Source organism: Takifugu rubripes, chromosome 13 (genome assembly GCF_901000725.2).
Source record: "Takifugu rubripes chromosome 13, fTakRub1.2, whole genome shotgun sequence".
Lineage (NCBI taxonomy): Eukaryota > Metazoa > Chordata > Actinopteri > Tetraodontiformes > Tetraodontidae > Takifugu > Takifugu rubripes.
The window spans coordinates 18,767,807-18,791,632 of record NC_042297.1 but is presented as its reverse complement, the minus strand read 5'-3'; the positions used below and the strand labels follow the sequence as shown (position 1 = coordinate 18,791,632).

General features: G+C 44.9%; 4 protein-coding genes across 7 annotated transcripts in view; 2 read left to right on the top strand and 2 right to left on the bottom strand.

Annotated features, from left to right (window-relative positions):
• The first annotated feature begins 484 nt into the window (after window positions 1–484).
• lyve1a (lymphatic vessel endothelial hyaluronic receptor 1a) lies at window positions 485–2,460 on the top strand. The gene is made up of 6 exons (XM_003970010.3): window positions 485–861; window positions 940–1,123; window positions 1,196–1,335; window positions 1,411–1,626; window positions 1,707–1,779; window positions 1,868–2,460. The coding sequence occupies exons 1-6, from the start codon at window positions 774–776 to the stop codon at window positions 2,031–2,033; spliced, it is 867 nt and encodes a 288-aa protein (XP_003970059.3). The 5' UTR covers window positions 485–773; the 3' UTR covers window positions 2,034–2,460.
• Window positions 2,219–11,281, bottom strand: ampd3a (adenosine monophosphate deaminase 3a). 2 transcript variants are annotated; one of them, XM_011610245.2, is made up of 16 exons: window positions 11,224–11,281; window positions 11,060–11,129; window positions 6,485–6,707; window positions 6,223–6,403; window positions 5,953–6,118; window positions 5,650–5,869; window positions 5,431–5,560; window positions 5,095–5,289; window positions 4,886–5,017; window positions 4,661–4,824; window positions 4,461–4,587; window positions 4,222–4,385; window positions 3,960–4,080; window positions 3,442–3,615; window positions 2,982–3,092; window positions 2,219–2,903 (listed from the first exon to the last, which is right to left on the bottom strand). In XM_011610245.2, exons 2-16 carry the CDS (start codon window positions 11,115–11,117, stop codon window positions 2,736–2,738), a joined length of 2,334 nt encoding a protein of 777 aa, XP_011608547.2. In that variant the 5' UTR covers window positions 11,118–11,129; window positions 11,224–11,281; the 3' UTR covers window positions 2,219–2,735. The 2 variants fall into 2 exon arrangements, with proteins under 2 accessions (XP_011608547.2, XP_029702115.1); XM_029846255.1 differs by lacking the exons at window positions 11,060–11,129; window positions 11,224–11,281 and adding an exon at window positions 7,667–7,707 and having other exon boundaries at window positions 2,714–2,903.
• Window positions 11,282–13,183: 1,902 nt separating this feature from the next.
• adma (adrenomedullin a) lies at window positions 13,184–15,571 on the bottom strand. The gene is given in 4 exon segments (NM_001032581.1): window positions 13,184–14,394; window positions 14,538–14,663; window positions 14,771–14,873; window positions 15,450–15,571. Coding segments are annotated over 3 exon segments (525 nt in total). The 5' UTR covers window positions 14,866–14,873; window positions 15,450–15,571; the 3' UTR covers window positions 13,184–14,090.
• Window positions 15,572–18,024: 2,453 nt separating this feature from the next.
• Window positions 18,025–23,826, top strand: part of sbf2 (SET binding factor 2) — a 59,154-nt gene continuing 53,352 nt past the window's right edge. For 2 of the 3 annotated variants that reach the window (XM_011610243.2, XM_011610242.2), the window contains exon 1: window positions 18,025–18,184. In XM_011610243.2, the coding sequence (XP_011608545.1) occupies window positions 18,130–18,184 (55 nt within the window). In that variant the 5' untranslated portion in view covers window positions 18,025–18,129. The remainder of the gene's footprint in view (window positions 18,185–23,826) is intronic. The other variant, XM_011610244.2, reaches the window with a different exon arrangement.

Genomic DNA, 23,826 nt, shown 5'->3' with positions numbered 1-23,826 from the left:
CAGCAAAAAAGAATTTTGGTTAAAAAAAGTAGAACATTTTCTGCAGAAACTAAGCAATAGGTCTCAAATTTTCTCCAGCTTAATCTCGCCATAACCCACTCGGGAAAACCATTTACTGCAATTAAACATAATTTGACTCTCGGCCCTCCTCTCATAAATCCCCCCCCGGCACATGAAACCCACCTTATCAACGCTCAACTGTTCCACTCACTCCACATTTTAATTTTTTTTTTCTTTTTTGTTCTAACGCCCCGGCGATCCACTCACATTCGACGGAAACCCGTTCCCGTCATTTCCTGCTGTCGGCGTGTGTGTTTTTGTGCATGTGGGATGTCGCCCAGTCCTCACCAGAGATCACAAGCTGCTTCACGATTGCGCAATGTCCCGTGGGAGGAAATGATTTGGACAGAATGCTCAGTGCTGTATCGGTTAAAATCACACCATGGAGATCAAAAACATTAACATTTCCCCCTTTTTCAGGCGCCGCGCTTTCACAGATTTAACACACGTCTCTTGGGTTGAACTCACAACAAATAAAAAAACATTTCTGTCTGTTTGACAGTGTTGACGTGAGTTTTATCTTTTTCTCCGGGGCCCATATGATGGCTCATAATCTGCCCTGTGAGCTGGACTTCCCTCTTCCTTTTCCTTTTACGCTCTGGCAATGACAGAATTCACACACCCCAGCGAACAGAATCACCTCTACTTAACCCTCCTCATTCGGCTGACGGGTGCTAAAGTGAGCAGCTCTCCGTCTCTTCACTCCTCCAGCCATGAAGAAGATTCTTCTTTACATCGCATCAGCGCTGTCCGCCACCGCCGTTGTGTGTGCTCAGAGTTTTAATGGAAGTGGCATCAGAGGTAGGCGATTTCATTCTTATCCACTTTCTGAACCTGGGGATTTCTTTCAATCTGGATTTTTTGGTATGTTGTTTCCAGTTTTCCCTGCAGAGAACCAAAGTGTTGCAGGGGTATTCCTGGTGAGTCACTGGAACGGCCTCCACCAGCCCCAGTACGCCTTCAACACCTCTGAAGCTCGGAGGATGTGCGGCTCCCTCGGCGTGAGCATCGCTTCAAAAGCACAGGTCAAAGAAGCTCTGGACAGGGGCTTGGAAACATGCAGGTAACGGAACACAGAGATGGCCTCCCTCGGCTGACAGGAGACTGCATATGAGGCTGTTGTTGTGCGGCTCAGGTACGGATGGACCGATGAAAACCTTGCAGTTATCCCCCGGAGCAAGGCTCTGGCCAGCTGTGGCCAGAACAAGACGGGCCTGGTCACCTGGAGAGCTGCAGTGACACAGAAGTTTGATGTGTTTTGCTTTAACGAAACAGGTAGGAGGCAGTCGCTCCATTCATTCTCAGCCGAGTATTTTGGAGCATTGCCTTTATCTAATCTCTCGTGCACAGATGCTGCAGCACAATTGAGGACTACAACAACTGATAGCCTCTTCAGTTCCAGCGATTTCCCCGAGCAGACTCATTCATCCTCTACAGTAGCCAGCCCCACCAGAAACATGCCACCCTCCTCTTCCCTCACCCCTTTTCCTTCTTCGTCCTCCAGCCCTGCGGACAGTGAGGTGGAATCGGCCCTGTTTGTCGGCAGCACAAAAGGCTCTTTTGGAGGTCTGTGAACAAAGGAAGGAATTTTTCTTATATAAATAAAAAGGCACTGACTGTTCTCCTTTCTCTCTTCTCCCCCCAAGCCAAAGCTATTCTCATCACATCAGCTTGCGTCCTCCTCCTTGTCGCAGTCGTCATCCTTGCATTTCTAAAACTGTGAGTATTTTCTCATCTGTTTCCCCATTATTCTCTCCTGGTTTATCTGGTGTTTTCTCTGTCTTGTGCACACTATCTATCTCCGAAGGAGAAGGAGACACGTAATGAGTGCTGACATGAAGCAGCCACAAGAAGAAAGCATCCAGATAGAGGAGTGGACATGTGGGGGAAATGGACAGGAAACCAAGACAGATCCTCAGGAAGATGAGAGGATAGAAGTGGGCGGCACTTGTCAAACTGATGTTCAAGGATAGTCAAAAAAAGAATCAGTAATATTATTAATATTGTTCTTGTTTTAGAGCCAACTACGTCTCTCAATATGTGTTTTCTTGTCTAAATGTCACAATTGTTTTTATGTACGATATATTTTCGGTGCCGCTGCATTCTGAATTCTTGCCACTAGTTGGCGCCGTTTGGCCCATAATCACCGAGACTTGTGTTGACACTTTTATATTTTAATTTCTTCAACTATGACCAAAACCTTTCTGTTAAGAGCATGTACTTTTCCACGTGGGCATTTCTAATGCTTTTCAAACAGTCTGAGCCATATTTAACTGTGGTACAACACCGTGTAAAGTTCTCTCAACATCAAGAGTTCTTATGTCTTAAGCACACAATAATGGAAAAAAAACTTTTTATAACACCAGAGAGGGTGTAAAATACAACAGTTTATACATAGTTCTGAAGTGTGTATGTGTATATCTCCTTCACACACGGCTGTCTGCAGATGTACTTTAAACCTTTAAGTACCAAAGTGTCATCGGTCATACTAGTGGCGTGTTCTTACTTCAACCGACACCTTTGTTCTTGACTTGTAGCCACTTGAAATATTGAGGATTTTTTTTCCTTATTGTTATTAAGGAATCAGAATGTTCCCTCTTGGAACTCAAGATAAAGGTAAACAGTGACAATAAGAGCACGGCATGCTTAGCAAGGTGTCCAGTATCAGGTGTGTCTTATTCATTGACAGTTTCAGACTTCACGGCGTCGACAATGAAGCTGAGCTCGTTGCACAGCGTCTCGTGTCTGTAGGCCATGCGGATCTGGGCCACGTTGGTCCGTCGGATGTCGTTCCCTTCAGGTCCGTCTTTCAGATAATTCGCTCCTAAGAAGTGCTTCTTTTCCTGCAAGCAAATATTTGTTTTAGGCTCGTTGGGTTGAGCGTTAAATCCGACAGGGGGGCCAAGGGAGCGGCGGCGTACCTGGTGAGACAGTCCGCTCTGCAGCACGCTGTTCCTGGCTATCTCACACACGTCGCAGGTGCTGAGCTTCCACAGCTGGGCTGCAATTGCGTACTCTTCCATCAGAGGTTCCTAAAGATCAGAAATAAATACAAAAATCAGATGCAAATGAATGTCTGGCAGACAAATGGAGACCTTCTAAATGGGTCAGTGTTTTCTTGTGTCCTGTTTTGTTGGGTTTTTTTTAGCTTCATCTTGGTTTACTTCTCTGCCTTCATTTTCTGTCCTACTTCACATGTGGAATTTAGTCAGCGGTCCAGTGTCCTTAGGTGCATATCCCAGATTTAGTCTTTTTTTAGATTGTTTTCCTGTTTTTGTCTAAATAAATAGCACTCAAATATCCAGATTTGCCTTCAGTGACTGCACTGTGGTTAATGAGCAGCAGCCCAGAATCATGGCCTCTTCACCCATTTGTCCTTACTTTGGTGTAATGGAACAGCATGGGATCGTCTGTGGACAGAGACACGCACAGTCCTTTGTGCAGGAATTCTCTGAGAGGGTTCTTGGAGTATTCCAGGAACAGGCTGTTGTTGCTGAGGGGAGACATGGCGATTGGAACCTGAGCCAGGTAGTACAGGTACTGCAGAACAGGGCTCTGTGGGAAGACGAAGTTCAGTCAATAACACTCACAGGCGCAGACAGGAAGGATGTCATTGATTCAGCTGCCTAACACACACAAAGCCTTGTTTTTCCTCTTATCTCAAGTCATCTTATCTTTACAGAGCCGTGGCAGAGTGGTTCTGTGGCTTCTACAGGCTGCACAAGGGCCATTGCAAAGCATTTTGTTGCTTAAACTCAAATGTATGAGAATTCAATTGTTTTCTGTACTACCATCCCCATTTTCACTCTTTTAATCTATCCCTCAATAAGGTCGATCCCCTGTTGACACGAGTTTAATCACAGCGGGTTCCAATGCTAATTCCAGCAGCTCTCAGGTACCTTCTTCAGGTTCAGGCCATGTGAGATGTTGTCAGATGTGAGGAAGGCAGAGACCAAATGAGTGATTGAGCCAGCTTCACCACAGTGGGGGCGGAACTGGAAGGTGTTTAGTCCCCGCTCCCTGGAGGAAACACCGAAGCAGAACACACTTACATCCACCACACCGGGGCAGAAAAGCACAGGTGCTGTTCACAAGCCACTCCGACCTGCTTAAACAGGGACTTCAAATGAGCTTTTTGAGTTTGAAAGGAGAAAGACTCACTTTCTGAGGTTGTTGAGGACCATGATGTTTGCATACATGTGGAAAAGGTAGTAGCTGTAGGGAGGGTTGTCGTCGGTGGTCCACTGATCTGGTTTGGGGCTCCTGTACGAGAACATGTGATCGCTGTGTTTGGACTCATCGTCCACGCTGTCGAAGCCGGACACCTACCCCAGCGAGGGAGCACGCGGTCACTTGCAGTTCAGATTAAACAGGCTTTAAGCCAAGACCAACAATCTTACATATTTGAGGAAAACATGAAGTTCTTTGTGGTTCTGTGGGTCAACAGTGGCCTCAAACAGAGGAAGAAATATGTTCTCCAGCATCTTGGCAAAATTTGTGACCAGCTTCTTTGATTTGAAAATGTCACTGAAACACAAAAAGTTGCCTCACACCATTATAGGGATTATCGTGTTCTGTTGCACATATGCTTAGCACTCACTAGATTCTGGGGACTTGGATCATCCAGCTCATGTTTGGAGATTGCATTTTGTGGTGAATGAACCACTTGGAGAGACTGTCCCACTCTTCTGGACAGGAACCGTAGATGGAAAGCCTTGGCTCTGCATGCTGGTACTTACTCTCCTCCAGATCGTGGGCCACTTCCTGTTGAAGGGTCAGAGTCAAAGTGCGCTGATCCGTCTCAGCATTACAGTCTTTGCCATACCTTGATGATGCGGGCGAAATAGTCGCCGCCGATGAGGTTGTCGGTTTTCAGGAAGATTTCCCGTAGTTCGCTGGCCCCGACAGGGTTGTATTTTGAATTGAACTTATCAAAGCGGTGGAAGGTGTGTCTCCCCTGTCGATAGACAACCACAGACCCATCACACTAAAAGAAAAGAGGCTAATGCTACAACATTGGGAATTTTTGCTCACCGCGTGCACATCCAGAGAGTCCACGGTGAGATCGTAGGGGTCCATGTCGAGGCTGTCGAAAACCTGCTGGAGCGTCATCTTCTTCCCGTCCTTTGCCAGCACAACCCGGTCTGCATCGTGGTTATATGTCTTCTGTATGAAGGTCAGGAGGTGCTTCTGGGACATGCAGGCAGCTGCGTGAATGTGCGTGTCCACCTGCCAGGAAGAGACAAAATTATATAGAATTAAGGCCAATTTGAATGACTTGATTTAAAACCTGTACGAGTTTTTAAATTTCCTTTTTCTGAGGCATTAATGGTGGGGTTCAATATTGGTTTACAGAGAGCGATTTCTAACCTTCCGGACGTTGTAGAAATCTCTGTGGGGCACGCTTTTCAGTTCCTTCAGCTCCGCCATCTCATTCAGCATCTCATGGAGGTGGAACTTTGAACTCAAGAAATTCAAGCGTCTGTGGCAGTAAGTCTTCCTGAAATTCAGAGCAGGGCACTTACAGCAACCGGTTTGACAACTCTGTTTGTTCTATCGGCATTGCCCTTTTTTGTTTTGGCAACTTACGCGGGCCCGTCGGCGATCATGGCCAGGACATGACTGAGGTCTATGGCGAAGGTCTCTAAGTCTGGGTAAGGGAGGTCGTGGGGACGGTTTTCACTCAGGGCCTCAGCATTGTCGTATACATACACGATCCCATCTTTCATTTTTAGGGGATAATTCAAATTTTCAGGGATGTTGTCCATGCTGTAGGGATCCTCGCCCTCTGCTGGACACTGGCAGACATCTGCAGAGCAACAGATCACCAGTGACGTGACAATCGGAAACAATGAGCTGACGGTGGGAGAAGAACCTGCTGATATATCAAACCTGGTTGGACCTCATCGTCTTCAGTCCATCTTATGTTCTCTGCACTCCGGAGGAACTGGGCCGTGGTCCTGCAGAACTTATGATAAGCTAGTTTGGAGTATTTCTCACGTATAAGCAGGGCCTTGAAGAGACCTTTAGCAGCCTGTTCGTAGTCGTCCACTGTAATCTGAATTAGGAGTGGATGTACATTTATTTTTAAATAAATCTTTTTTTTTTTTGGAGTTAATTGATTAGCTCTGCATGGATTGTTATTTTATTGCTCCTACTTACTCCAGCACAGTAATCTCCACTGATTGTGACTCTCTGGTAATCAGGGCAGCTCTCTGGCACTGAAGAGCAGGTGGAGCTGGAGGACAGGAACGGAGAAACGGCCAATGACCGCATCCATTCTGCATTCAGTGGGATCTGCAGGGACATCGACTGGGAGCGGATCATCTTCAGACTTTTCCTCCTGTAATAAACGAATTTCCCATTTCATTTCGTGAGACAAACGATAATCACTGTAGGATGTCCCTCTAATAACAAGGCCTACCTCTTGGTGCTCTCCTCCGACTGCTGCTCAGCCAGCTCCTTAAGGATTTCATGTTCCTTGGCCTGCTGGAGGCCGATTGGACAGTCCTCGGGCACGGTGAACATTGACAGGGCATCCTTGTGATCCTCTTCCTTCAGCGCCGATGCAAAAACCTTTTCCGCCAGAAGCTGCGTCTCCTCCTCCACCTCGCTCAGGGTTAACTTCGGGAACTGACGAGGCATGTCTGAGGGCAGAGAACGAGAGTGAAGTGAAAGAGGACGTGCCCTTCTAATTGTACCTTTCCTCACCTGCCTTTGTTATCATGTAAACAAGAAAATCCACCCGTAAGCCAAAAGCCCGCAGTGTCGCAGTTCCACATGACACTTTCGTGTATTCACACACAACCCACACGGCGTGAAATCACACTGAACTTTGGTGGAGAGCAGCATTTCTTGAGTACCAGTACAAAATATCAAATTATTCCACAGCTGCTTTCCACCCAATTTTAAAAGGTACATTAGAACAAAAACATAAAAAGTATGTTAACATAAGACAGCAGGAGAAAATAAAAGTGAAAAATAAAAATGAATAAAGTCAGCAAATGGGAAGAAACTAACAATTTGTGCATAAATAGAAGGAAAAAAGAAATAACCTAATTAAACTACTATATAATATAAAGGGAGGTGAAACAAAATGATTGATGATAATATAATAAAGGAATGCCCAACGTGCTCAATGAAGATTAGATCTTTTAAAAATAAAATAAAATTGGATGCATCAAACCGCTTCAATAAGGAGAGTTGAGGGTGTTGATGTATGTGATAAGAGATTGCCCTGTTTTATAAAAAAAAAATAAGGTGCTGGGCCTCTTAGAGAATATTTCACCTTTACCAAAGACAAAAATTGCATTATATCATTTAACCAAGAAGAAGAAGGAGTGTTTGCAATTTTAGTAGTAAATACGTCTGCTAGATTGGGACAAGAAAGAACATGAACATGGGTATCCACGCCTGAGCTGATGCCTCTCCACCGCCACTCTGATTAATCCAAGCCAAGTTTCCTTACCCAACTATCCATGACCCTCAAAAGGGAATCGGTATTCATTAATCAGTACAACAGTGTTTGATCAGTATTCTAAAAGGACCGTGTGTTTAGTAGGAACTAGAATGGAAAAGATCTGTCATGGGGTGCTGGTCAGAATACCTCAGGGTTTTAAGGCAGCTATTCACAACTCTGGGGTTTAGCAATAGCGCAATATAAAGCCTAGGGCGGCATTATGGTCACAGTATACAGTATGTCACTTGATCAAAGTCCCTTGGCTTGGATGGTCAAGTGACAAAGTCTCCTTGATATCATCAAGGAGACTTTGTTTTATTGATTTCTTGGTAAAATCTCTTGAACATCGTAGTTGTTTGATGTAACTTCTGTGCAAGTTCACACCCAAATGTGCAGGACACAATTGTTCCGAGTGGAAGATTCCTTAGTCTCCTTACAGGAAACGTGTTTCCAGCCTCCATTTGACTCAGATACCGGACTTGGAAGAATGAAACAACAGGTCAGGTGTAAATGCATCCCCTGATATTCATGCCAGTAGCTCTAACGAAACCATCATTGTTGGGATGAATCTTGACTACACGTCAGACAGCATGTAGCCGTGAAGGCGCCCTGGATCCTGTAATTGGTCTGTGGGTTGGGAGCCGGAAAAGAGGGAATAGACTGTGTCCACTGGTCACCTGAGAGTCCCGTCACACTGCCGACAGGTGGAGATCCTTAAACCAAGCAGTCTGGGAGCAGTAGGCAACACCAAAGTCCCCTTAGATCCATTGTCGAGGATGGCAAAGGTTTCCAGGCTCCACTGTTCATACTGGACACTCACCAGAACCACCATCAGTACAACCCAATTCTGAGCACCAGGTCTATCCAGTTATAGGTTATTTAGCTTCTCCGGTCTGCTATTGATTTCATGCAGCACCAACTTCCCTTGACAGAAGTTACAGGACTAATTTAATGTGCACAGGTCACATCACCACTCTTATTGAAGTCATGCTCTGTACTCTCGCTTTTGGAATAGGAAGCTCTCCCTGACAGGTCTCTGAATCAGGGTGGGATGGTCACCATTGGGCTCCCAGGACAATTGTCATGGCTCAGGAACTGCCTTTCTCTTCTGCTCCTCCCAGTGGACTGTGTTTTAAAGCTCTGACCCCATGAGCAACAGCTAATTCCATCAATTCCACTAGATTAATTGGGACTTTGAAATAATGGTGACTAATTATCAATTTTATCAGCTGATATGAGCTATTTGAATTTGGCCATGCTATCTCTGATAAATGTAAAGCTCATAAAGAGCAAAATGACGTAGAAAACCTCATTTAACTATGTTATGGGTGTTTAGGTTCCGTAGTTGTCCGCTAGGGGGACCCCGCATCAACCTCTTAGGCCAGAAACCGGTCTGGATTGGAACTCCACGTTTATCACCAGCTGATCAAAGCAGTCTGTGTTTTGCAGTAAATTTTGAAAATACAGGTTTACATTTAACGTTGATTAAGTTTATTTTTAAACTGCACCGTAATGGCACAGTTAGACTCACTACACAGCACATAAACGGCAGGGGGAGTTGATTATGTTCACATGCTTATGGAAGGAAATTTTATGTGCATTGGCTTATAGTTCGTATTTTTATAAAAATTGGTATCAGTTTCAAAATTCCTTTATCAGCAAACCACACACAACTTATCAACTCACTGAAAACAACATTTGCTGTTGTTTTCTATGCCAAAAACCAAGTTCACTCTGAAAAAACAAGGTTAAGCAACCACTTCAAGTTAAGACTAATATTTAGTAGCTCAACCTTTGAGAACATTTATTGCACTTAAGTGTGATATAAAGTTGCTATTTAAGGAACATTTATTGTTTGTTCAACCAAGCAAAGTTGACCAGACATTACTAGTATCAATGATTAAAAACCAACACATGCCAGTGATATTCAGTAATAGCATATAGCATTTGTTAAAACTAAAGCAACAGTATTCATTGATGACTTCCAGTAACCGGATGTATAAAAACTTTACAAAATGAGATTAGGTCATGACTTTATAAAAAAATTATATATAATGCTTATAAAAAAATGACAAATTCATTTTTTTCCAAACTGATTAGCGATTCATGTATGAATATGTGAAAGCTTGTGCTGTACTGCTCTATACATGTAACAATTGTTGGAATTTGCTTCTGTTATGGATGTCAATCAATTTTGTATCAGATGAAGGATTGTGTGAAACGTGCTTTTAAAGCCACGAGGGAGCTCCACACCTCCAGGGATGAATCCCCTCGCTCCATGTTATCCGATCACGCTGCTGACCAGAATCAGCCCCGGGCTTGTTTGTGGCCATCATGTGCTTAGAAATTCGACTCTGCTATTCTGCAGAGCACAACTCATAAGTGGAATTACACAGTTTACCGTTTGTTTCATTTGACCGGCCGAAGGGTACCCATGAGTTCATTTCTTACCTTCGTTGTTGTTCACGGCCACATCTGAGGGTACTGGCGTCCGAAGCGTGTTGCAGTAAGGCAGAGAATGATTCACTGGGAGGTCTAAAAAAGCTCTTCTGTATCTCATTTACACTCAGATCCATGTTTGGTGCCATGGTGGTACACGATTTTTATTTTCCTGACTTCCCATCTCTTTCCATTTAAAGAAAGAAGTGGCATCAGGCTATAAGAGGTGCAAATATGTCAAATCTGGCCATAGATAAGGAGCTGATCTCTCGTTCCCATCTGGCTGCTGCTGTGAGTGGCTGTCTGCATCGCACTGTGACAATCAGGCATAACCAACAGGCCGTCATCCCAGTTTCAGTCAGTAGGTCACAAGCTTTTCTCTTGCTTCCCCCGGGCTGGCCGGCTGTGTAATAACAATCATAGTATTTGTGAGTCCCCTGCACCATGATTCAATTTGGCTCCGTCCTCGGGCTCCTGTCTGTTCTGATCTCATTAGATACAGGTCTTCAGCTCCCTTGAAGCAGGGCAACACTGCGGCAGAGCCTCGACATCACTGGGGACACCTCTGCATGCCAAGAGAGGTACAAACACACTCTGTAGGCCTCGCTCAGCCACTCCTATGTGTGTGTGGTTACAGTGTATAGATCCCATCAGGGTGTGTTCTGATTGAAACCTCTGTCAGTCCATAAAAGACCCTCCAAATCAGCACTAAATGAATACTGCCAGCTGCTCATCGGAGGAGCCTTTTTTCTTTTCCATCAATGGTTCCAAGTTTAGAACAAAGATGGCTGGAAAACGCCAGCATGAGTCGGCTCCATAAATCCCTACCAGAGACGAATGTGGGGAGCATTTTTAAGGCCTAATGTGTTTGCATATGCTCTCATAAATGTAAAGGGAACGATATACACTCTCCGTACTTCAGTGTCGTGGAGTGCTTTGCTACAAGGAGGCTCCTTGAGGCCATTACTGCACCACTCAAAGCCTCCTCTGAGCTCTGGCATGCTGTGTTTTTCCCACCGACACATCACTGCTCCACAACTTTCGTGGGAGTTGAAGGGTCAAAAAGCACAAGAACACACACATTTTAGCCAAACAACTCACTCTTTCCCAAGCAGGGGCTTGACTGTTGTCTTAAAAGAGGCGCTTCTCCTCTTTTCATCCTTCCAAGAGCCTGGAAAGATGACAGTTATAAGAAAGTGCGTTCAGGTACATCTTATTTGACAGCTGCCCGGTCACGCCGGTGACATTCATTCACGTGTACTCACCTCCGGAGTCTCTGCTGCTACTGAGGTGGATCTGCTACGAGCCGGTCCTCTCGCTCAGAGAAACATCTATGTCATGCTGCTGTTGTTGTGGCTCCCGTTATGTGATATCTCATCCACCACCCCGCAGTGCACATCCTTAACCCTCTCCCTGCCACAGCTTAGCATCTGGACACTTATCACAGAGTCAGCAGCGCATTAATACAGCCCCCCCCCCCCCCCCCCCCCCCTCCCCAATATATTTTGCATTTGCAGAGAATTCTGCTGAGTCATAACAGGGTTGTGAGGATCCCTGTTGGACTGGATCACTAACTGCATGTGTTTAAGAGGGACATAAACTTTATTGGGTCTGTATCTCAGGACACTTTCTCGCATCAGTTTATGGGGCAGGAGGAAAGGCACTCGAGCACTGAAGCTTAGGCTCAGACCAGGACCAGGCTTCGCCGCTGCAGGGGGTCACCGACAGGGATTTAGCTCAACAGCATTTCAGATTATCAGGCTAAGCCTCTCAACTCAGGTTATCAGGGAACTTTGAGAGTTAGCAGCAGCCAACTGACTTCTAGCCCTAGATCATGTCGATATCTATGCCTCCTCTGTCCTCTCCTCTCCTCTCCTCTCCTCTCCTCTCCTCTCCTCTCCTCTCCTCTCCTCTCCTCTCCTCTCCTCTCCTCTCCTCTCCTCTCCTCTCCTCTCCTCTCCTCTCCTCTCCTCGCCTCTCCTCTCCTCTCCTCTCCTCTCCTCTCCTCTCCTCATACATTCCTCATTTATTTTTTCATATGATGCCATCATTTTTTACCAACACAGTGCTCCTCCTAAAACAAGCTCCGCTCCTAAAATAATACCACAGAAGATTGTCTAAACACAGCAGTGGAAAAACAATCTAACACTTGGACTTTAGCGTGCAGTAAATCCTGAAAAAGTGGGTATTATTTTTTACCCGCTGACCTACAGTTTCTTGACACTCTTATCACACACTGGCGTCACTGACTGATTGGCTTAGCAAGGGAGTGACACGTATTTAGACAGCACATCGAATCAACCAGATCCACTTTACCTATTCTTGGATTTCACAATGTGGTAAGAAACCCTCTGCTTATTTTTACTAAGCTTTGCACTCAAGGTAAATCCCTTGAATATAAATATGGAGGTGATTTAAACGGCCACCAGGGGGCACAACCGTCATATGGACTATTAGATGTCTGAAATAATTAAATTACACATTCCAACAATACTGCCCCCCCCACACACACACACACACACACACGCACACGCACACACTACACTCTACACACCCTACACACAGACTTGATAAAACAAAGAAAAAATATGATCGTATCATCGTGGTACACTAGATGGCGGTAGAGAACACACAATCGTGGGCCTCCAAACCACAGCCAAAAAGTGCCTCGAGACAGTAATTTAGTTTCATTTTTAAAACCTTTTGATGATTAAATTTTATCGTCTGTACAAACTATTATATAGATTAGTCAACACATCCAAAGACAATTATAGAAGATGCTTCATTGTGTGTCAGAAAGGTCTCAAGGGTCTGTGTGATTAAGGAGGTACTAATCAGTGTTTTGCTGGAACGCTTCATGAGATGCTTTTTCAGGAATGCCTTCCCAGAACCCCCCCCCCCACATCGGCCTTCCCGTGCCTTAACAATCCACCATTGAACACAGATGGAGCTAATGCTTTGGGTGGCTTCGGGGCACTTCTGCGGCGTGGCTACTCGACAAATATGAGGGAGACGTGCAGGAATGTACCAGGCACCCTTGTCTGCCCCCTTTTTTTTTATGGGAAGGAGGGCATCATAACTGGGGAGGGTAAGGGGTCGATCTAATGAGACCCTGCCATCACCTAACAGAGACCAGGTGTTTACAACTGAATACGATGTTCTATTTAAAGGATGGAATGAAGGGCTGAGAAGGTTTCAATTTTGTATGCAAAATGTTTATTGAATAGCAATATTACTGCTGACACAAACAAAATAGAACACATTTACAAATATATAATAAAATATATAGCTATAAAACATATCTCCTATTACCACAGTATAATGACAAATAGCTACAATGCCCATATATATTTCTTCCTGTACAAAAATAGGTCTATCTGTAGAAGTACTTTAATGCAACCAATATATAATATTTAAATAAAGTGATTCTTTTATACAAATACCTGAAATAAAAAAAAAATACAAATATACGTATAGATTGCACATGTTTTTGTACACACAATAATAATTTCAAGTATATTTCAATCCATTGTGGATTGGCACATTTCTCAAAGAATTTAAGGCATTTTCTCGAATAGTGTCCACACCCGAGAGCTTGTGAGCTCTATAGCCTTCCTGTATGGTGTTGTGACAAAGATGAGTTTTCCTGACGCTTTATATGACTTTAAGTCCCAGTAGAAAAGTGCAGACGATTTCTGACCGTTTGGAACAGGTTGGTATAATCCTTAGAGGACAGCACTTATCGAAATCTTGGCTTTGAGGAACGAAATGCTGGAAATCACACAAAAGATGAATTCCTGCTTTAAGACAAAGGACGTGTCCATTTTTTTTAACCCCCCTACAAACTAGCACTCTTCTCCTCCCTCTACCGAGTCAAGAGCAGCATCTGGAGTTTGCGCCGCACTTTGCCATCCAGTGACTGTGAGTCCGCTGCGCTTGTTGGCACCTCCGACATCACTGAGTTGTGAGGCTCAGGCTACCTGCAAACGCTCAGTGCATCAAATCTGGCTCTGACTCAGTCCCCTTGTCTAGAAAAATGTTCTGGACAGTACTTGGTGGGAGTCAGAGGCATTTGGAGAATTTCACTCTGTGTTGCTCTCCTGCCTTTCTTCCGATCTCCTCAGGGTCCCACTCATGTCTGTCTCAGGAGAGCCTCCAGCTTGTGAACTTGTGAGGCTGCTCTGCTCCACACGGGCCTCAGCCTGCCCTGCTCCAGCCTCAGCGTGACCCTCTGCTCGGGAAGGGAGCGACGCCGCCGGCCGTATCCCTGCGGGCTGATCTTGTCCACGGGGGCAATGTCGATCTTGTACTGGAAGCCGAGCTGGTGCAGCCGGAAGGCCAGATCATGCACCGTGCAGGTGCCCAGCGAACAACCGTTTTTTCTCGACTGGTTGACCAAGTTTTTAGACCGCTTGGTTCGGATGTTGATGTCAGTGCTGGAGGAGAGAGGGAAAGACACTTTAATTCACTCTTGAGGCACCACTTTGAAGTATTTTCTGAGTACTTTGTTTTTTCTACAGGCAAAGAAAAAAAATGGAGCGATTTAGAGATTTTGAGGGATCTGCTGTTAGCGTTTTACCTGGAATGTGGCAGCAGCGTGTCCCTGATATCCTCTGGTCTGACAAAGTGCTGCAACTCTTCTGTCTTCCCTACTGACACTCTGGCCAGATCTCTTCTCAGTCTGTTCCTCAGCAATATATTTAACCTGGAAAAGGAGGGAAAAAGGCTTTAGGACTGGGCAAATGTTGCCGATCCATCATTACAGTTGCATCTTGAATCATTTGTAACATTTTTTGAATGACTCCGACTCACCTCTTCTTCAACTGTGGCTTCGCATCAAATTCCACACAGTGTGCTACTGTTGCCAGCAGACAGCAATAGAGAAAGGACTGGAAGATCAATTTCATCTTGTCTCCTGCAAAGAGCAAAGAAAACATCATCATTTATGTGACAAAGTAATCCTCAACTGCATGGATTTCCAATTGCACACGCTTGTAAATCTCCCTCGTACAGTATTCCTGCAGTTGCCAAAGCAAAGCTTGCTTACACAAGAGTCCAAAAGCCAAGCTATTTGCACTTATCATTCATTTATTTAAAATGTTAAGCTGGGGTCAGCTCTTGCTTGGTTAAGTAAACCTACAACCACGCTTTGGGCTTCAGGCCAACAGGGCGAGCTCAGCAATGCAAAGGACGGTCTACCAATGACCTGTCCCAAACACACTCGAAAGCCAAGCAACTTAGTGGCCTCTTTAAAGCGAACATTGCAATTCTAACTTTTGTAAATGCCGAACATCGGATGTTCTGCCTCTGCCGGATTCTGTGCAGCAGCTTCCCAGCAGACACCCACATTAAGAGCTGAACTGCTTATATAACCACACAGATAACCTGTCCTTGCCTCTCTACACGTGCACTGACCTCAAAAAAGCGAGGATAAACCCATCAGCTGAAAGCAGAGCAGCGTAATACCTGATTTAAAAGAAAGTGGACGTACCTGTAAGTCAGTCGTGACCCCAATGAGAAACGGCTTCTTGTAGGTCCGGTCGTGAAAGAGCACTCCACAGGGTTCTTGGTATTGCCAGTGGCTCTGTAAGGCAGCTGTGTCACTCTGCTAATAGTTCCTACACACCAGACAGCGAGCATTTATAGTGGAGGTGGGAGGGACACACACGCACACGCACGCACACGCACGTACACACACAGACACAGGCACACACACACACACACACACACACACACACACAGAGTCTCTCATCCTCTTTCCCCCACCCCACTCAGTTCATTATTGTGCCGTGGCCACGAAGTACAAAAACATAGAAGTAAAAATGATTAAAGCCTGAAATAATAGCACACATCTGACAGCTGAAGTCTGTTTTCATTCTTTCACCGAGTCAACCTTTCACTCTTCCCCCAGGTCCGGCTTCCTCCTGGACTTCTCAAATGATGATAAAACTGTCTTTGTCCATTAGGAAAGTACCAGAAGAAGATTGTGCATGTGTGTAATGAACACATAAATTATCATCAGTTACGTAAGAGAAATTATTACACCTCGGGAACAGTATGACCATCTCTGCCACGATACAAATAAAGACATAAATAAAAGGTTGAATTAGACTTTTTGTAGTGTTCCTGTCAGTCCGACCAGCTAAAAGGGTTGAATAAAATTCACGGAATTCTGTCCCGGGGGACTAGAGGAGGAATCGGAGGTTTGGAAATAAACAAGCACTGAGTGACTGGTTAAATATGTAAGTGCAGCGGGTCCAACTGCAAACACAACAGGCTCAATTTATTTGTTCGAATGGAGCCAATATTTGACTGCTGACTACAGACCGTGTCAGTCAGTTGGTTATTAGACCCACACGAGATGGAATTTTACAATTAGTTCAAAATAAATCCAGGGACAAAATGAACTCAAGCACTAATATAAGGTGTGTGAACAATATTGACTTTTCCGCCTCAGGAATGCATGTGCATTCAATGCTCTATGATTTATTATTCATGAAACAATAGAATAGAAAAGTAGGGTGTTTCATGAAGCAGGTGTTCTTTACGCTCGTAGGGGGGAACATATTGTAGGTGACAGGTGACACCTTGGTGTGTTGTCACCCCACAGTGGATGCGCGCGGATAACCCACACCTGTGAAACTTGATGCATTTCCAAAAGAGTGAAATCATCTATCCATTTATGACAGACTGTAAATACCAAAGGTGGCTACATTTGGTTTTGTCATCACCAAAAGTCCAGTGATGAAATTTCCTGCGGTACATTTGTCTTATAGTCAGAATCCTGCTTTCAGTTTTGATCTTTGTTTCACTTTCAATTGCGGGAAAAGCGCGTCTTTTAGCGCGTTTCTGCACGCTCGACATCCCGCGCTCCACGTACAGGTTTCTCCAACTGTTTCCGACAGAAACCATCCTGGGTTTATTTTTATCTCGCACGACCTCATTCTGCTCTCAGTGTCTTATTTTAAACTAATAAAAAAAAGAAGTTGAGAAAAAAAACCGGGTGGATGGGAAATGTTAAACACATGTGCAGAGAACCACTGAGGTTTTGCAAGTGCTATGCACCGATAATTGTCTCCGGCAGACAAGTAATCCCTCTATTGTGCAATAACGACCAAAACCATAAAAAAAAGTGCGTTACTTTTTCGGCTCCTTATATAGCCATCCTGCTGCGGTGCTGCGTGATGTTTGGGTCATGCGGTGACTGTCAGGTTTAGGTGACCTTGACGCTGTGTGTTCAGGCAGGTATGAATGGCAGGAAACCTGAACTGCGTGCCAGAACAAGGGTGTCAACCCTGAACGCACAAACCTATAAGATGATTCATACAATAGCTGATACAACCGGCACCTCGATACACACTCGCTTCAACACACACGTCTTTCCGAGCATTATATTGTCTTGGCAAACGTAATAATTGTAGTTTGTGTTTGGTATTTAAACTTGATTTGATTATTGGAAATGCAGTGGATATTTTACAATGTTGAAATGAAAAAAAAAAACAGAAACAATATTCATTATGTATATATATCTGCCTGTGGAGATTCCATTTATAATCACCTGTCCCTTGTATTAAGTCGTTGAGTAAGAGTTTTCTTCATGCATTCCAATAAAATCAATTCAGTTTAGACACTGAGGATGAATTTGGCTCACAGAAGCTGGATATTCTCAAGTGCTTTGGGTATTCTAGTCAGTATTAATACCGCACTATTCCGCTTTGTGTGTAAATCACATCTGACAAAATAGAATAATTTCACATACAGGGCATTTCTTTCGAATCATCCTCCATCTGTGTTTCTGTCAGGAGTTTCCCCCTCTCAATATTAATAGCTCCAGAAACTCTTGGAAAGCCGTCAGGGAGTCTCTAGAACACCCAATCTGTAATCTATCATGGCGTTTATTAATCTGACTGTAGTTTTTGGGTTTGCTCAAGAGCGTGCGTTGAACTGCTGTGCTGTCATAATTGTTTGTGATGTGGACCCTCCCGTTTCGGAGCCAAAAATGGGGCTCTGTAGGGGACACAGTGCTCTATTTGTGAAGCGCCGGGCCCACGCCCAGGGATGTCTCCTGCTCCTGCGCGCAGGCGCAGTGGCACTCCTGTCAAACATGGCTGTGCTTTGGAAGAAGGAAAAATGCTGAATTGTGTTGGCATATCTCGGGAAAAACAGCAGACATGGCAAGATTGGGTGACTATTTTATTGTCGTCGGATACGATCAAGAGAAATCCGGTAAGTTTGGACGGCGGGGCGGCTCTCGGACGGCTGTGCGAGGGTGATGTTCGCGTCCAGGCCGCCAGTCAGTGTGTCATGATGTTGATGCTACATAGCTGCGGTTAGCTTCAGGTTAGCCGCCGCTAACTCAGGCAAGACGGGAAACGCATTCTTGTCTTTCTCTCCCCCCTCATGACCTAAGACTCTATAGCTCCCGATGTGTGTGTGTGAGTTTGTGGAGCGCTTCAATTCACCAGTGTTTAGAGCTGACACACAACACGCTGCGATGTTCCTCCTGGATCAGTCGGAACTTTTTTTTTTTTTTTTCACCCCTCGGATTCCCAAAAAATCTGCCACATCCTGTCCCCGCTGAGCCAGCAGTCCTGACAGTGTCCCATATAGGGGACAGGCTTGTCATAAGATTACGAGCCCAGAGTTTCTAATCCAAGCGTGTTTATAATGTTGCACGGGAGCTAGCCAGCTCGGGGTAAAGGTTGCTAGCCGGTGGCTGACCCGTGTTGTGCGCATTTGTTGCTCGATGTTGTTGTTTGTCCGTCCTGCCCTGCAGGCTGTGTTTCAGGTGTGTTTTACCCGCTGCAGCAGCGCTTGTCTGTAATTTGTTCTGCTGTATTTGTTTATGCCGGAAGGACTTTGGTGATGGGTCAGACACACAGCTCCAAGGAAGGGCAGTCCCTGTGCGCACAGTTCCTCTTCCCACCTCTCTCCTCCTCTCCTCCTCTCCTCTCCTCATGTCTTTTCCTTTCTCCCTGCTGTAGACATGATTCCATTGGGAACACGGGGAGTTCTTCAGCTTTCCCAATTCACGTGGTTGGCAGTGCATAGTTTCATATTTTCCCACCCTTACTGCCTTACTGTCACTCAGGAGCTAATTTACTTTGCAATTTATCTTTCACTCACAGCCGCAGTTTGACTCGTTTCTCAGTTGTTGCCATTTTTCAGTGACATCCTCTCAGCTCTTTCCCAGAGGGCCTGGAGCAGCTGATTCCTCTTAGCTGCCCTAGCTGGTAAACAGGGTCTTTCATCATCTCTGCACGCCCACGTATCAACTGACCATTTTTCCTTTTATTTTCGTGCTTCTGAGACAAAATGTTCCTGGCGAGACCACGTGGTGAGATGAAGTGTCATTCGAGGAAAAGAAAAGGCATCCTGAGACAGAAAATCCACCTTTGAAAGCAGGCAGAGCTGAAAACATGGACAGAAAATCCCAGATTGGCAGATATCGTGTATGCAATGGACGTCATACCTTCCAAGTGTCACTGACATGAAATAGCCACGATGACCCTTCGCTGCTGCGCCGTGGCTCTATTGTTTGGAGCAATCTGGCCCAAAGCCCAATAATAGTAACCGTGCAGCAGGTAGTCTAGACAACAGGTTTTCCCCGTCCATCCTAATTGTTAAATTGAAGCAGAGATCCCCACACGGGTCATTTTCAAGCTTCTTGCTCTGCGTTGGCTTTTGCTCCACTGGCCTGACCCAGTTCTTACAGTTAAGGTCTTTGCACACCAGTCCGACACTCGGCCATCTGGCTTCAGAGGGAGTCGTTGAACCAGGTTTGCTCGGCGTGTCCCGCAGCTGTCCATGGTTGGAGTACAGCAAATACCTCTGCGGCTTTTTCCTTCTCCGTTATAGACGGTTTAACGTGCACAGACCTTATATATGCCAGGGTCTTGCAGATCCCAGGGCAGTTCTGTATCCTCCACTTGTATTTATTTAATTCTTTGATACCAGGGCCACATGGACGCCTCAGTCTAAAGGCTTTTGCCTCAAGAGACTGAATAGAAACCCACCAGATGTAGGGTTGTGAGTCCAGCAGCATGTTTGGGACGCTTAATTGAATAACACTTGTTTAAATCATCCCCGCTCATTGCAGCAATTTGAAAATGATTGAAGATGAAGTGGGGGGGGGGGGGGGCAACTCTTTATATGAGTATAAAAGTGAAGACGAGCATTCCTGCAAGCCACAAACGATGAAGATGGTTTGATGAATGCTGCTGGGAAAAAAGAGAGTATAAATAAATGCAGTCTGTAATAAACGCTTGAATATTTTCCGTTTGGACGGAGACAGTTTCTCATTCCGGCTCAATTTTATATACGGCCTGGCAGCCTTTTCCTAAACAGTCGACTGCATGGACAGCGTCACTCCTTATTGAATCAAACTGTTTGGGAATGCGTTTTATAGACGCCGCTCTTGCTGACCCTATGGGTGCGTACCTTCTGCTCTGGATGTGGAGAATGATTTATGTAACCCAGAACAACAAAATCTTTCCCAATATTCAAAAGAATGTTCCCGTCATTGATTCAAACGGCCGCTTTTTCCTGAGATTTATCCCGGATATACCTAATATTGATCTTGCATGAACATCTCATCTCAACGACTCTGAACATTGAGCAGAACACCTTTAATCCCGAACGCACAGATGGTGTGTAACAATTTGAGTTCATGTTTTATGGTCTTTCTTGTTGCTGCAGTCATCTATTCTGGTGTCTGTGCTCCGGCTCATGGTTTGGTTCCATAAACCCAACACTGAGCTGGTGGGGCTCCACTTATCTTCATCTTTGGCAGCATTTCTGTTGAGTACTTTTCCCAAAAACTCAAGCAGCGCATTACTACATCACTTTATGAGGCATGAGAAGAATTTTGAACTTTCGTAACTTGAAGTTCCTGGTTACAAAATGCTTTTTCTATAATAGAACGATATGAAGCTTCTGGATCCTGTTCTGAGATCTTCTTTTCATGAGATTTGTTTAAACGTATACTTTAAGCACTTTAGAGCAAACTCCCTTAACCAATCTGAGATAATATTTACTCTTAATTCATGTCAAATGTGGTGACTTTGGGAAGTATTTAATAATGCCATATAATTTTGGTTTGGGGGTCCTCCAGCAGCTGGAGATGTTGATGTAGTCGAACCGCGTTGACACGGTGGCTTGCTCAACTTATGGAAGAGGAGGAATAACTATACAATCACGGTCCGTGTGGTTTCAACATTTGCTCCCCGTCTTTCTTCCTCTAACATCGGCCTTGTGCAACATCTTCGGTGACGGCGCAGAACAATAACGGCAGCCGCTGGGATCAGATGGCAGCCGCTGGTGTCACCAAAGGGCTGCGGTGAACAAACCTCAGCACCTTTCGCTCACCACAGCCGGCGGCGCTGTGACTGTAAGTCAGACGGCAGATGTGTGATGCCGCTTGCTGCCTCCGTCCAATGTTTTCCTTTGGACTCCGCATTTGGCAGCCTTAAATTTGGATCCAGAACTGGTGGCATCCTGACCACAATGGAGGAGTTCCTTCCTCCCTGCTGTAGGGTTGCGAGCTGAATTGTGGGGGAGGTCCACCAAGAGGTTTCTCTTTTGTAAGAACGCAGTGTAACGGTGGAGCAGACTCATAGGTTCTTCTGAAGATGCCGTCAGTGGCAGGGCCGATCGGATCAGCAGATCGGAGTGAGGAGAAGGTGTCATGGGGTCCATTTCTCAGAGGTTTTTAGCGTCCCACAGTCAGACAGACGTCATTGTCCCTTTAAACATCTCGAAAGACAAAATATTAGGTAAGAAGGATCCCATGATTCTGTCAGTGGCTGTCCCAGATCCCCAAGAAGAGCTGTTGGAGTCGTCACAGGGCTCTGTGGGAGCATAAACTTCATCTTTGAGTCCAAGAATGTGAGATATCAATTCTTCCAGGAAATTAATGGTTTGGAGATGAGCTCGCGATTGGGAAAATAGGACAAAAATAGAAATCGTCAGGAGGAAAATCAAAGCTTCAGCTGTCAAATATATTGCCCAAGTTTATCTTCACGCCAGCTGCTGACAGCAGCAGTTCATCAGAACTGAGCTTCACAACAAGCTGCAGCACACACACCCTTAATGTAAGGGTGTGGGTCGACACCTTTAAAAACTTGATGTGAGTAAAGGGAAGCAATGTGTCGGTATATAGCCACATGGATTTACATAAAGTAGGTCTACTTAGGGCCATACCAAAGATATAATGAAATTGGCTGATTCAAGCACAGATAAATCAGAGGGATAAATGCAGCATTTTTGTGTTTCCTATGAGCAGAAACATCTGCACTAAGCAAGACGGACTAGCAACAGCTCTGCACTATTTCACTTGTTACGACTTTGCTGAATCATGCAACTTCAAAAGTGACTATAGGCTCTATTTTTTACATTCAGTTGCATCTGTTAGGTGGCGTGTAGTACAGGCAGAAACCCGCCCTTGGCCACGGTGTTACAGAGCTATGTTACCGCTATTACCCAATCAATTCATGGCCGGGCCATTTTTCTTTTTGTATTGTCACGGCAAATCAAAGCTTTAAAGATAACAAGCCTTTCATTGCATTATTGTGTCGGGATGTCAAAGGCCAGTTGTGTAATAGTGTATAACGAAGACAGCGCCATGAACTCGGCAGGATTTGGACCAAAGAGAAAAACGGCTTGCATAACTGAAACACCTGACGGCACAATTGTTTCCTTTCTGTTTTATATCCTTTTGTCCTAAATGTGAAACATATTTTGCAGATAATTTTTGGATTACATCGGTCTGCTGAGAATTTGTTTCAGCGATTGTGTGTCATATGTCTACCTTAAATTTTCGGAAAAAAAAAAATGAAATAAAATGAGAACTGAAGCAGGCATCTGCTGTGGATCAGCAGGATTTTAACAAGATATCAGAGAAGCATCTCTCAACAGCGACCAGCTGAACCACCAACTTTGTTATATTCTGGTAGAAATTTGCCACGGTTTAAAGTTCGCACATGGGTTGCTTTTCTACTCTTCAGCCCAAATAATTAAATAAATGATCACGATCTTGGACTTCACCCCCATCGCGTTTCACCGGCGGATGTTCAAATTAGCATGTTCCCTTTTGGGTCTGGGTTCTATTAGCTAAGCCGATGGGGTTCTTTTTAGTTGTCGGCGGTTGAGGGGGGGTGTTTGGAAGCACAGCTTGTTTTAATACATGACTGCAGCCTTCATGGAATGTGAAGAATTTTGTCTTTTAGTTTCAGCCATGGTTGAAAATTTGAACTTAGAGGACTTCAGACATGCGAGTTCAATTAGCAGAGCTGTAAAAACCTGTAAAGACCAGTATCTGCTGGACAGATTTCCAGCACTGATCTCCAAGCAGAACCCATATACAGGTCTACCTACCAGCAGCATTTGGGTGTATACAGGTGAACAAATCAACCACTGACTGCCTCTCTGCTCTGATCATTAAAAAAAACCAACCTCCCGGCACAGAGGCTGTTATTTAAGTGGCTTGATAGCGGAGTTGCCGTTGTAGTGCCACAGAGGACGTGTGATCCCGTTTGGTCTGACAGTTGTTCCAGCAACTCGCCTCTCATGTCCTCCTGTCACTCACATGCAAAGGTGTCGCTCAATCATGAGGCCTGCTTGTCTTTCACCAACTGAATGTCAAATTCTTGCAGGAATATTTCACAAATATACAGTTTTTGGTCCAAATATTGAAGCCAGTTGTTGCACCCTGCGGCCTTCAACAATCCTGACGCTGCCTTGGACATAAAAACCACCCGATCGACAGTTCAGTCTCCAGATGTTAAAATACACCTCCATCCAACATGCTATGATTCTATACAGCACAAGCACACCAGTTTTTGTTTTTTGTCTAGTTCATCAAGTGTAAT

Bases quoted from the DNA above. Each gene is read 5' to 3' on its own strand.
- lyve1a (XM_003970010.3), top strand. From the start codon at position 774: ATGAAGAAGATTCTTCTTTACATCGCATCAGCGCTGTCCGCCACCGCC. The intron at 1,336-1,410 runs GTAGGAGGCAGT...TCTCGTGCACAG, and splicing joins GTTTTGCTTTAACGAAACAG to ATGCTGCAGCACAATTGAGG. The intron at 1,627-1,706 runs GTCTGTGAACAA...TCTCCCCCCAAG, and splicing joins CACAAAAGGCTCTTTTGGAG to CCAAAGCTATTCTCATCACA.
- ampd3a (XM_011610245.2), bottom strand. From the start codon at position 11,117: ATGAAAAGAGGAGAAGCGCCTCTTTTAAGACAACAGTCAAGCCCCTGC. The intron at 5,018-5,094 runs GTGAGCAAAAAT...GTCTATCGACAG, and splicing joins ACTCTCTGGATGTGCACGCG to GGGAGACACACCTTCCACCG. The intron at 3,093-3,441 runs GTAAGGACAAAT...TCTGATCTTTAG, and splicing joins TGCTGTTCCATTACACCAAA to GAACCTCTGATGGAAGAGTA.